The sequence below is a fragment of the Neovison vison genome, chromosome 1, assembly GCF_020171115.1.
Source record: "Neovison vison isolate M4711 chromosome 1, ASM_NN_V1, whole genome shotgun sequence".
Lineage (NCBI taxonomy): Eukaryota > Metazoa > Chordata > Mammalia > Carnivora > Mustelidae > Neogale > Neogale vison.
In genome coordinates, this window is record NC_058091.1 from 249,568,399 (window position 1) to 249,582,353 (window position 13,955).

The 13,955-nt window shown below is 37.3% G+C and overlaps 1 protein-coding gene across 1 annotated transcript in view; it reads left to right on the forward strand.

The window, feature by feature from the left end:
* The window catches only part of FBN2 (fibrillin 2), a 247,344-nt gene that overhangs the window by 56,122 nt on the left and 177,267 nt on the right, over window positions 1-13,955 (forward strand). The window contains exon 6 of the mRNA XM_044228355.1: window positions 13,287-13,484. Coding sequence (XP_044084290.1) covers window positions 13,287-13,484 — 198 coding nt within the window. The remainder of the gene's footprint in view (window positions 1-13,286; window positions 13,485-13,955) is intronic.

Below are 13,955 nucleotides of genomic sequence, written 5' to 3' on the forward strand. Positions count from 1 at the left end.
GTAATTTATAATGCACATAAGTACATTAAAGGCTCCTGAGAGTCCTATATTTTCACACACACACACACATAGGTGTGATGCACACACACGCATTCTGTCTTTGTTCAACACTAATATAATTGACCGCAGAATTCCTCTTTGACATAATACTTTATTCCCTGAAACTAGTGTCTCATTGATCTCATTTTGGGAAATACTGAGTTAGACTAGACTTCTGGACCTGAGCTCAGCAATTTTGTCATGAAAAGTCCTTGACATCCCAGATGCCATCAGTTGTAAGCTGCTAATTACCATTTTGTGTTGGAGTATTGCTAGAGAGTAAGTCAGGAGGCCTAAGCTTATATCAGATGGGGTTTTGGCTTGGGGCCAGTTGCAGAAACATTCTGAACTTTCTTCTTTTAATCACATGATCAGATCAAGTTGTCCCAAAATGTTTCCATGTCTAAAAGTTGTTACGGGAAACAAATAAATTTAAATAATACTTTACAGTGCTCAGAATACATTTATATGCATCATCTAATATGACCCTGATACCTTTTGGGAAGTGAGCAGTAAAGCCCAGCACCTACCTACACTGTAGATTATTTGGAAGTTTACTAAACAGTAAAGGTTTCATGTTCTGTAGATACTATCTCTGCTTTTGTGGACACTTAGCATTGTCTGTGTCCCACCCCAGCACTGCAGCCTCTCCCAGTGTTAAGTGATACTTGTTTCCAGTGCCCCCATACTTAGAGAATAGAAGCTAAGCTGCTGTGATTTGAAACAGATTAGGCTGTGATGCCATGGAGTGTCTGACGAAACAGAATTCCCATAGGTGAAAAGTATTTGCACACTAAAATAGTAGAAAGTGTAAATCCAGGCAGACATGCAGGCCATCTGAAGCATGGTGGCTTGCTTTGGAGGCATATCAAAATGCCATTGAAGTGTTTAATAAGTTGAGCTTCATTTCTTAGCTGAGTAAAAGGGTTATGACCTTAAAAAGAAGAAAAATGTGTGCAGAAATGGACATTTAATGCAGAACAAGAACCAATGATCAAACACAGAAACTGCTCCCATACATACACTATTGTCAATACTACTGGGAGGTAGCAGAGTATGGTGGTTAAGGCCATGGTTTTTGGTGTCAGATATTTTTGTCATTTAAATTCTGGCTTTGGGCAATTTTATTTAACTTTTCTGTGCCTACTGTCATCATCATCTTTAAAGGAAAGCTATTAATGCCAACCAAATGAAATTATTGTGCAGGTAACCTTGTACCTGATGGAGGTAATGCATGGTGCAAACCTCTTAGAAGGAACTCTTGTCTCAATACGAGGCATTTTCTCATTCCCCATTTCTGCATGGTGTTGGGAGACTGCCACTCAAGTGTGCATCGAGAGAACCTTCTGGGATGGTGGAAATGTTCTCTGTGCTGCCAGTACAGTAGCCACTAACCACATGTGGCTCTCAGGCACTTGCCATGTGGCTAGTGTGATTAGGAACTACATGTTTATTTTATTTTATTTAAATTTAAAACTTTAAATTTAGAAAGCCACATGTGGCTAGTGGCTACTGTTTTGGATAGCACAGCTACAGATTACAACAAACCACATTGGTGTGAAATTTTTTACTGCTAAAATTTCTCTCTGAGATACTGAATTTCATGTCGCAGATCGGACATTTGCTGGTTTTGATCCCTTCAATAAAAGAACACACGCTGTTCTTTTTTAGTGAATGTAACCAACCACATTACCTAAAATCCATCTGTGCAAGGAGCTGTGGCAATTTTTAGAGTTTCACACTGTGGAAGAGAAAATACTCAGTAGAAACCCCAGGAAATCTATTAAATGTCACTGAAACAATGTGTATTCAATATTTGATCACTTTAATAAATGTTCTATGAAAAGTAGAATATTACATTTCTGTGTTTATGTGGTATACAATTTTAAATCTTTCCATTAAGGCAAGCTTTTTGATTGTGCTCCTCTTATTTATTTTATGTCTACCTGCTCTGTGAAGTTTGGAAGGATCTCCTTTATACCTTTAAGCTCTCCTCATATTTCTAGAAGTTTTAGCTCTTGGTATTTCACTTCAAGTTTTTAGTATGTAAGCCCATCCTCTTAATGGATTGTTGTTTTTAACCTTACTAATACTCTTTTTTGACTCAATTAATGGCTTTTGTTTTTGAATTCCACTCTGTTTGATATTGATTATTGATACTTCTACTTCATTCCATTTGCGATTTTCCTGATTTTTCTTTGTTCCACTTGCCACATTCTCATTTCATTTTGTTGGTTTTCTTATATGCAGAATAGAACCAAATTTTGTTTTTTCAGTCAGATCTACAAATTATTTGATTAGAAACTAAGCATGGTTACGTTTATTGTGGTTTCAATATCTATAGTTTACCACACCATTTTATGTATATGTCATTATGTGGGTTTCCTCTTTAAATCTGTTACTTTTAGTGCTAATAAATTATTTTTGATACCACTACTTCCATTACCTTCTTCCTTAATTGATTTAAGAAATGCTGTGTTTGTCATCAAACTAGTGATAACCTTCCTATCTTTCACCATTGTATTGAGGCCTCTATTGTTCTCTTACAATCTTTATACAGTAACAAAATTAAAGAATACCTGTTCCTCTTACCCTGAAACATTTTACATGTTTACATCTCCCAGTCCTGAGCAAAGTTCTTAGGAATGATCCATTTCCATGTCCTCATTATAACAAATACCCCCTATACCCTCTCAGTTCTTGACATTATCTCAGGATGTTATTAAGTTCAGTCTTATCATATGACTTTTATTTGAAGAGTCCTTTCTCAAAAATTACAAATTAATCACCTGTAGATGTTGTTTCACTGTATTTTAACTCCCCATACCACATAGGATAAAACTAATGCCAAACTATTTCGTCTTCTTTATAGGTAGCCTGTCCTTTTCCTTTTTTTCTTTTTCTTTTTTTCTCTCTCTGGAAATGGAGAGGTAGGTTTTCCTCTTAATCTAAGGTTGAGAAATTCAGAGATTTCATGAGGCTCTTCTTTGGAGTCTTTTTTCTTTCTGCCCCCTCCACCCCCCCATTATTCCTCTCTGCGACACCGTGAGCCATTTTAACTGGAGGTGAAAACTACTTTTTATCTAAGCTTAGGAATTTTTTTCTATGTTTTGTTTTTTTTTTTTTAATTCTCTATTTGTTTTGGTTTTGTTTTTTTAATTTTGGAATTCACAGTATTCACATTCTGGTTTCTAGTCTCTGTCCTTCAGGTTTAATCTTTTATTTATAATATTATTTTCTAAGAAATTTTACTGTGTTGTAAGCTACTTCTTCCATCTGATCTTCTAAACAACTAATTTAGCTTGAAGCAGTGAATATTTGTTTTTCTATTCTTCTGTTGAGTCTGAATATTGAAAAGGTTTACTTTCCTGAACCAAAGACTTTAGTCCTTTTATTTCTGTAGATATATCCATGAAACAAGTTCCCCCAGTACCCATACCAGTCAGGCTTCATGGGATTCTCAGCAATTACAAACTTGCTGGTTTTTTAAGATATGTTCATTTTTATTTTACTGAGCTAGTACAATAGTACTGTGACCTTTTCTGTGAAATGTTGCAGTTATATACCTTTGCTCTTGAGCCTCTCCTGGTGCTTATGTCTCTCTCCAACCAGAGAGCCAGGAATGACCTGGTTCTTGAGTGTAGACCACTACCCATGCAGGACCATCAGTGCCATCAAGATCTGTTGACCACCTGCTCTTCTTTATGCAGCAAGTTACAAAGATAAGGGCTCACTGTTTGACAAATGCTACCATGTCCCCTTAGAAGTCTGTATGATCAATCGTCTTCCTTGCACTTTAGCATTTCTCTAAAACTCCCAAATAATTAAAACCCCAGTAACAAATCACATGGCATTCACTCTTTCCTTGGGAGAAATCCCAGCCTTTCTAGTTAGTTGTTACACTAAAAGTTGTCAGGACAGAATCACAAAACAGGTAGTGTGTCTTATTTCCTGGGATGAGTATGATTTATTAGGTTTGATTGATTCAGTAATGTGTGCATGGCTGCTTAAATTGCTAAGGAGGAAATGATGTAAGCACAAATTTCAATGAGAAAGCAGCACTTTGAATCCATATTACTCTACGAAGGCTGTCAGCAAGTTGCGCCTAAGATTTTATTCCTTGCCACTATAATTGAGTCTGGTGTCTTCCTGTGTTTGAATCAGGAGATAAATCAGATCTGTTCCAGCATTGATTTCCATTGTTTTTGTATCTGACTTTATTGATAATGTGTAAATGTTTTGTGAGCACATCCCACTTTCTCCTGAAATTATTCACACCTAAAAAACAGTACCATTTATTTTTCTTAGACATCTTAAAAATTGATGATTTGTGGATTTGACTTGCAAATGATCCATCTTTTGTGTTAATCATTTATGTCTTTGCCCCCCTTATTACTCATGACAAAATATTTTTGTCTCTTTAAGTTTCTTCTCTAAAAGTGACAATTTCCTTCTGCTTAAATAATCATTTTAGTTTTTAATCTTCAGCTTTTTGTTGTTACATGTAAAGTGAGTTAATTGGTTGTGCTCTTGGGAGAGTCTGCTTTCAGTTTACAGGCCATGAATTTGAGGACCACAACTTTGATGACCTTCATCCTTATGAAACATGACATGAAAGATAGCAATTTTTTTGCCTCATTAGCCAGCACCTAATTATCTTTCCTGCCTCTTCATTCTTCCAAAGCTCTTTGATGTCAGTGGTAGTCTTATATTTGAAAGACTAGAGAATGGTGAAAGGGGTCCTTCTTTACTGAGTCCATGTTTTCACTGAGATCTTAAATAATGATACTATGTTAGGAAAAAAAAATGCAATACAACTGTGATAGTTAAAATAATCATTCATTTATCTGAAGAAGCAAAAGTCTTTACTGTTCTGTCAGTGTACACAGAATCTCTCCCTAACTGAACATAGCTAGGAGATTCATCTTTAGGAGAAGCCAAAGCAAAGCAAGATTACTCTTGCAGAATTTGGGGGAGTTGGGAGATCATACCTGGAGGTAGCAGGAGACCCTTGGGGCATTTTGACAAGATTCATTAAAATGGTGTAAAGGGCTTTGGTCTGATATGAAAAGGCAAAGCTTCCAGAAGCCGAGGATGTGATGATTTGTGTCTTGGGTTTAATGAGCATTGCGTGAATAGCGCAGGGCTGAGGAGGGAGGTGGGTCTTCAAGTTCAGTCTCTGTTTCACTTTTTTCTAGCTCTCTTTCATTCTCCATTTGGAACTTTATCTCTGACTTTTAATTTTTCCTTTGTAAACATTTTTACAAACATACTTTCTTAGCACTTAAGCATAAAGAAATAACTGATAGAATGGGTTTTACAATATGAAATACCTGCTTCGGAGTTAATTTTCTTTCATTCATTGCCAAAAAACAAGGACAACGAATTCATAACTCAGCAACAGTGAGATACCACTTTTCTCCCTGTGAGTGAGTAAAACTTAAACCAGTTGCCTGTACTTATTTGGAGAAGGTGTGAGGATCAGTTCATCTTCAGAGAGCAGTTCTGAGAATGTTTGAATATTTTTCAAACTGGACTTTTGATCCAGCACTTCTAGTGCTAAGAATTTACCCTACAGAGAGTCTAAGTATGTAGTCAATCAGTGTGTTCAAGAATACCCTTGCAGCTTTGTGTGCACTCTAATCAGTTATGACAATGTAAATTTCCATCACAAGGCAAGTGGTCACTATTGCAAGAGGGTGTTTTTCAGTGCCCTCAGTGGTGACTGTGTGTATGAAAAAGACTCAAAGTTTGTTTTGGTCTTAAAAATTCAGGTTTGCTGTACTTAAATATAACTTTCAAAATCCTGCTTATTCCCTGAGCTTTTTAAAAATACATTTTTAATTGCAGTGAAATACGGATAACATGGAATTAACCACTGTAAATAATTTTTCAGAGTAGAGTTCAGTGGTATTAGTATCTTCACATTGTCATGGAACCATTATCACATCCCATGAATTTTTTTCATTTTGTGAAACTGAAACTCCATACCTATTAGTCATAAACTCCCTATTTTCCTTTCCCCATACCCCTTGACAGTTACCATTCTACTTTTTGTTCCAATAAATTTGATTCCTTTAGATGCCTCATGTGTGTGAAATCATAAAATATTTTTCCTTTTGTAACTGGCTAATTTCACTCAGAATAATGTACTCAGGGTTCATCTGAGCTGTAGAATGTGCCAAATTTCCTAGCTTTTTAGATCTGAATGGTATTCCAGTGTATGTGTTCTGTTTATTCATCTGTCGATGGACACTATGGTTGCATCAACTCTTGACTATTTGAATAATCCTGCATGAACCTGGATATATAGATATTTCTTCAAGTTCCTGCTTTCAGTTCCTTAGGGCATAGTCCTTGGACTTTTAAATCCAATTTATAGATATTTCTACTCTGTTAATTGAGAAGATTTTAGTAGTCACTTTAAAAGCCTTTAAATAATATTTGGTTCCAATTTAATATTTAATGAAACACCCCCATATCTTTTAAACTGCCTTTTTATATTAAATGCATGTAATTTTTTAAGTACTTCACTGGTATGACTTAAAAACCTTTGCAGATACTCAAATAACTCTGTTGGAGCTAATTAAAAACTAAATATATAAATAAACTTTTAAATTTATAAGTTCACTTAAATGGTCCAGTTCTGTATATAAGCATAGTCACATTTTAAGTTGGAAAAAGCCATCATTCTGTACTGTATGTTGGCTACTAGAATTTAAATTAAAAAAAATCATTCTAAATAGATCACTTAATTATTTATTTTAAATTGTGGTTACAAAACAGTCTGATAGAATGGGGCAAAAGCTGTTAAACATTATAGGTACATAATTTTTGCACAGATTCTTTAAAGTAACAATATTAATATAATGGTTTTGATTCCTTTAAACATTTCTGTACTTCATTCTAAAAATTTCTGAGGTTGACAGATGCTTTTCCATCAAGGAAGATAATTATTCTCTCAATTAAATTTGAATTTATTTAATGATGAATATTTGGTCAGCATGAAGTCTGCATCTGCAGACATTCAGGGCAGATTGTATTGAAACTAAGGAAACTGTTGGAAACTAAGGAAACCATCCCATTAAGTTTTGGGGTTGCCTTCTCTGCGTGGTCTAGTTATATCTGTGATCAAAGATTTTTAGTTGGCAAACCAACTCAGTTCTCAATTAAAACCATGATAGGATGTGCTAAAAAAATGTTATTTGTAATTGCTTTGTCAAAAATTCCTTTACTGGTGGCATCTGGTAGCTCGGTTGGTTAAACGTCTGCCCTAGGTTCTGGTCATGATCTCAGGGTCCTGGGATCCAGTTCCCTGCTTGGCGGGGGAGCCTGCTTCTCCTTCTCCCTCTGCTGCTCTGCCTGCTTGTGTTTCTCTCTCCCTGTCAAATAAATAAATAAAATATTTTAAAAAATCAAAAAACAAAAAACCTCCATCTCTACAAGGAGATGGTCCCCTAGCCAGGATTGTTAGACTGGCTATGTACAGTCTATACTTCTTTGTGACCCTCACTTATATCTGCAGCTCCTACACAGTGTGATCACTTGACTGCATGTTGCAATTCTTTGGTTTCTGAGAATGGAAATGCCTTCTTGCCTAACTTCAAGTGCTGTGTGACTTGATGGGAATTTCTACATATTTTCCCATACTTTCTAGAACCAGGCAAATCTTTGTATACTAACGTGGGTTTGGATGAAATTCAGTGGATTCTGGGCATCTTATGGCATTGCTGGACAAGCAGTTATAGTAGAAAAGTCTTTAAGAGGGCCATCCACTGCACAGCTCCAGAGGATGACATTGACATTACAGCATGTGTGGTTATCCTCCCTCAGTTATGCAGCGTGCTGTCTCCTCCCTTCTACTGGCAGTCAAACGACTGATCCTGCAGTCACACAGGCAGCTGATGTATTGCTGTCCCTGTGGCTCTTTTCCCTTGTCTTGTGAAACCTCCTGGACATCCATAGTCCCCTGATCTTACTGCTTTCTCCCGCTTCTTACTTTATCAGTCCTCCTTTTTCTCAATTCCTGTTCATCCAGCATAGATTCCATAGTCTGTAATTTAAAATCTGTGTAACAATCCTCTGAACTCCCTTGCCATTCTGATTTTTTTTTTCTACATCTGACAAATAAACTCTAACCCTAATGAATCCAGCCTCTGAATGAGCCTCTCAGCTGCCTCGGGGTGCTGGGAAAAGTCCTCAGGCAGGCCGATAGGTCCCACTACTAGTCCATCCTGGTCCTCTGCCTTAGAGAAGCCCTAAATGTCACCTGGAGATCCACTGGGTTCTCATGTCAGTTCCCTCATCTGGGCTCTGCAGTGCTATCTCAGCCCCAAATATCTGAGTGCACAGCTGACCTCCACTTCCTGTTTCACAAAGAAAATAGAAGGTATGGGAGAGGACACTGCTCGCTGTCCATTTACTCTATGCCCTTCTTTCTCAGGCTACAAGAGAAGTGCTTTTCTTCTTTCTTCACATTCTGGTTTCACTCTCAGGCTGACTTCTCAGGAATCTTATACTAGAGATTATTACTATTTTTGGTACTTATAAGCCTTCCCTTTCAACTAGGTCATTCCCGTTGGCTTTTATAAAAGTGTGTCTTCCATCAAACAAAAGCAAACATTAAAATTTAAAAAAATAAGCAAAAAAATAAATGACAAAAACAAGAAATTCCTCTCCTTCAGTCCCACATCCTCTACCAGACCTGTTTCTGTTATTACCTTCTGGAAACCTTCAGAGGTTATCAGTTTGTTTGTACAACAGTAATGGTCAGTTTGGTTTTCTAGCACTGTTTAGCATCTTAAGAGGACTTGTGAAATTATATCAAAATTTCCAAACATACTCAATTGTATTTATTTAAAGTAGAATGGTAACATAGGCTATAATAAAAAAGAAAATATTAGCAAGGATGTGAAGGAATTTGTACCTCATTCATTGCTGATAGGAATTTGAATGGTGAAGCTACTTTGGAAATACTGTTCGGCAGTTTCTGAAGAAGTTAAACATAAATTCACTATACAACCCAGCAGATGGGCACTAATTGGTTAGCAAATGTGTTGTATCCATACAGTGGAATGCTAGACAGCAGTAAAAGGGATTGAAATACTGACCCATACAATAGCATGAATATTCCTCAAGAACATTATGCTAAGTCAAAGAAACCAGGCAGAAAAGACCATATGTTACATGATTCCATTTGTGTGCATTGTCCAGAAAAGCCAAATTGATAGTGACAGAATAGTGGTTGTCTGAGTCTAGAAGTGGGCACGAGGGGTTTTTGGGGGTGATGCAAATACTCTAAAATTACGCTGTGATAGACGCACAATTCAATAAATTTACATGTACATTTAAAACAGGTATATATATTTTATATTCATGACACCATAATGAAGTTGTTGGGAAAAAAAACAGCAAGCAGCCACTTGTTGATGAATTTTCTGATTGCACCAGCTGTTTAACATGAATAAAAGTGGAACTGTAAAAAACAAGTTAAGATGTTATATTGCATCACTATGTTCGTATCCTTTAGGTAAATCCCTTAGTAGTGCAATTGCTGGGTCAAAGGGTAGCTCTATTTTTAACTTTTTGAGGAACCTCCGTACTCCCATACTGTTTTCCAGAGTGGTTGCACCATTCCCACCAGGAGTGTAAGAGAGTTCCCCTTCTTCTGCATCCTCGCCAACATCTGCTGTTTCTTGACTTGTTAATTTTAGTCATTCTGACTTAGCATTTGCAAGGACATGGATGGAACTAGAGGGTATTTGCTAAGTGAAATAAACCAGTCAAGGAAAGACAATTATTATATGATTTCACTCATGTGGCATTTAAGAAACAAAACATATGGGGAGAAGGGAGGGAAAACTAAAACAAGACTAAATCAGAGAGGCAGACCAACCATAAGAGACTTAGTGCTAGGAAACAAACTGAAGGTTGCTGAAGGGGAGGTAGGTATGGAATGGGGTAGCTGGGTGATGGACAGTAAGGAGTGCATGTGATAAAATGAACACTGGGTGTTATATGCAACTGATGAATCACTAATAAAAAAACTAATGAAAAAAATACCTCTGAAACTAATAAAAAAATATACTATATTGTACTTCAATATTCGAAAATCAAAATAAAACTATTTGTGTTTCACAGGCTAATTTTTAACGTTTTTTTGGTCATGTAGTAGTGAGGAAAGTATCTGCTTCCAACATTCTGGCTTTAGCATACCCAAGAGATAAGCAGTTCTTTCCTTTTATATTTTGCTAATACACTATGAGGATGTCCTTGACTACAGATGGGTGGTGTGGTATACGATAATATTTTTACCCACACTGAAATCTTGATGACAAGAATGCATGGTCAGTAACATGAAATTCTTTTAGGGCTCTTTGGCCATAATTAAAATGCTAGCCAAGTTTGGGACAGGATGTTTTAATCTGATCAAGATATTTACATCCCCTTTCACTGACTTGTTCATATTTTGCAAAATAGTAATTCTTGAATAAGTAGGTAATGCTGTAATTTTGCATTTTAAACTAATCAGTTGCCTACCAGAAAGCCAAGGAGACTGATAAAAGAAAATTGATTCAGCACAGTTTGTAAGAAGGCAAATACTGTGTAGACAAAAGAAAGAAGAACTGGTAAACTCTTTTCCCAGGAAGGGAAGTCTGGGGTCGGCTTAATTAGAGCCTTCAACGTGAAAGGTCACTTCAGAGGACAAACAGCTATTCTCATCCAGATATTCTCCTTCTCCAAAGAGAGCAGACTGAGAGGACATGATTTTAAGAAGGTGGTATAGTTAGCTGAAGGAACAAATTTCCTGACGAAGGTGGTTTACTTAAGGATGGGATTATGAGGGAGGATTTGGAGGCTTCTCTTTGGGCACCCTAAAAGTGTGTAGAATGTGAACATAGCTATGTATGCAGGAATTACAGAAAAATAAGTGTTGTGTGATAATAGTTGTGTGAAAGACAAGAGATAGGTTTAAAAAATTTACAATCTGGCAGTTTGTGTGTGGGAAGCATGCTTGTTTATAAGGTTGACATATCTACACGTATACTGCAAAGATTGTCTTTTTCAAAAACGTGATTTTTGAATCACTGCAAAGATTGTCTTTTTCAAAAACGTGAATTTCCTGACGAAGGTGGTTTACTTAAGGATGGGATTATGAGGGAGGATTTGGAGGCTTCTCTTTGGGCACCCTAAAAGTGTGTAGAATGTGAACATAGCTATGTATGCAGGAATTACAGAAAAATAAGTGTTGTGTGATAATAGTTGTGTGAAAGACAAGAGATAGGTTTAAAAAATTTACAATCTGGCAGTTTGTGTGTGGGAAGCATGCTTGTTTATAAGGTTGACATATCTACACGTATACTGCAAAGATTGTCTTTTTCAAAAACGTGATTTGCAGCCAGCACATCTGTTGTTCTTATGTAAGGGATTAAAATGAGCTATTTTTGTCGAAGTTCAGCTGCAAAGTGACAGAGTGTTAAACCAGCTTGCTAAAAATGTTACCTATTTTAGGGTGGGTTTTTTTTTTTTCTGTATGTTAAACTTTGAAAATACTCTTTTGCTCTATGTGAGAGAGCCTTATTCTTTGTTTTTTAAAAAAATAAGTTTCATGTGGATTTAAATTTTGTTTTTGTTACATGATAGCATTTAGATGATATCAAAGTTCTTCTAGCTTAACATTTTGAATGTTAAATCCTATCCAAGTTTGCTTTTTTCCCAGTACATTTTTCATAAAAATCTTACCAACATTATTGACTCTGCTTTCTTTGAATGTGAGATTGTTTTGTTCTTGGAAATCTGAAATAAACTTGTTCTGGCTTTCCTCTTCAAAAGGAATTATGTCATTTGCACGAGGGTTTATCAGGAAATCCTGACTATCATTTTACAGTCCCAAGAGTTAATGAACTGTATTCACACAGTCTCTGTGAAGGGGTTGGCGCGGGGGAGGAGGAGACACTTTTCACATATTTCTGTTGTAATTTTAAAACAAATGTGAGTTGTTTTATTAATCAGTCTTCATGAAACTGACCATTCTCTGATTTCCTGTGTCTGAAAACGTAACAACAGCACTCAATTAAAAACTGTTCGGTTAAGTCTGTTCTGCTTAAAAGAGTAGACACTGATCATCTAAAAGGTTCACTGTAGTAAATTATAAGAGAAAGAGGGCCAGAGCCAGAATGCCTAGCTTTCAAGTTACCCGGAGTCTAGATCAGTCCTTCTTAATCTTGAATGTGTGTATGAATCTCCTGAATATTGTGTTGAAGTGGAGTTCTAGTTCAGTTAGTCCAGGGTAGGGCCTGAGTCTGCCTGTCTTAACACCTCCCCAGTGAGGCATGTATTGCTGGTCTGTGGATCACATTTGAGATACAACAGTCCCAATAGATCATCTTTAATATCCATAGAAGTCTTCCTATTTAGCATTTGCTGATGTTTTCATCAGTTGGACAATGGTAAAGTCTTTTATAGTACAGAGATTATATAATAATAACTTACCTAGAAAGAATCCGTGAGAGTGTGCCTTATTGCCAGAATCTTCCTAGTCTTCCTGAACTACACGCCAAACTAAACAGACTGACACGGACACAAAAATCAATTTGTTAGGACTTAATGTTTACAGATATACTAGACTGCTCTGATATATTTGTGATATGGAAGGGTATACCATTATTGGTTCTCTTCTGATTTTCCAATCTCGTGTCCATGCAGTCAGGAAAGAAAATCTTGGCTAGGTAAAGAGGGAGTCTGGCGAGCAGGTGCCAGCAGTGTTCAGGTGACAGATGTCAGTGAGAGAAGACTGCTGGATGTGCGTTGGCTGGGGCCTGGGGTCCGAGAGGAGGACACACTTCTCTCCCCCACACTGTGTAGAATGGCAGGCCTAGGATGGCCAGACCTCCCAACTTTGCAAGAAAAGCCAGAAATAGAAATTTCATGTGAAATTTCCCAATTTAAAAATGTTGGCTACTAATTTAAATTCTCAGAACATGATTCAGGCCAAGAAAACACATCTGTGTCCCAGACACAGCCCTTGAGCCACCCGTTTACTATGTCCGTAGTAAAGTGCATTGAAGTCTCCTAATGCAGTCCTCATGATTGAAAAATTAGGAATTTTCAAAATGAAACTTTCCAGCCTTTTGTCTTTAGATACTTGAGTCAGAAGAAATCGCCTCTGTTTTATGTATTTGGAGCTACTGGTATAAGATGGGTACATGGTCATAAAACCTGTCTTTCTGTCTTCTTTCACATTCCAGATTACAGGACAGGCCCTTGTTTCACTCAGGTCAACAACCAGATGTGCCAAGGGCAGCTGACAGGCATTGTCTGCACTAAGACTCTGTGCTGTGCCACCATTGGACGGGCCTGGGGCCACCCCTGTGAGATGTGTCCTGCCCAGCCTCAGCCCTGCAGACGGGGCTTTATCCCCAACATCCGCACTGGAGCTTGCCAAGGTGAGTTCGCCATCCACCTGTGTGCGCAGACTTACTATGTGTGGGTCTCCTTTCGCTGCCACTGATACCTCTTAACCATTCAAACTCGTGCCATTGCCAAGAGGGGCCTCATTTTTGAGGCTGACTAGAGATGACCTGGATATTAGCCACTTTATGAATAATCATTTTTCAGGTCTTGACATAAATGGAGAAGAGAGGAGATACTATTGAAAACTGGGGAAACTTTAAAAAAAAATGATTAAAATAGCTCATATAATCTGAGGACAAACCACTCCCAGATCTTGATCCAGGAGGCACTACACTCTCCTTACCAGAGTCCCTCAAACTACACACATGAGAATACCCAGGAAAATGTTTTTCTCTTTCATGTATTCTTATTCAAGATACAGGCTCAGGAAATGGGGAGAAGAGAACTGCCACTGCCCTGCATTGTTATTAATCGCGTCTGTAGAGGCAAAGTGTAAACTCTGT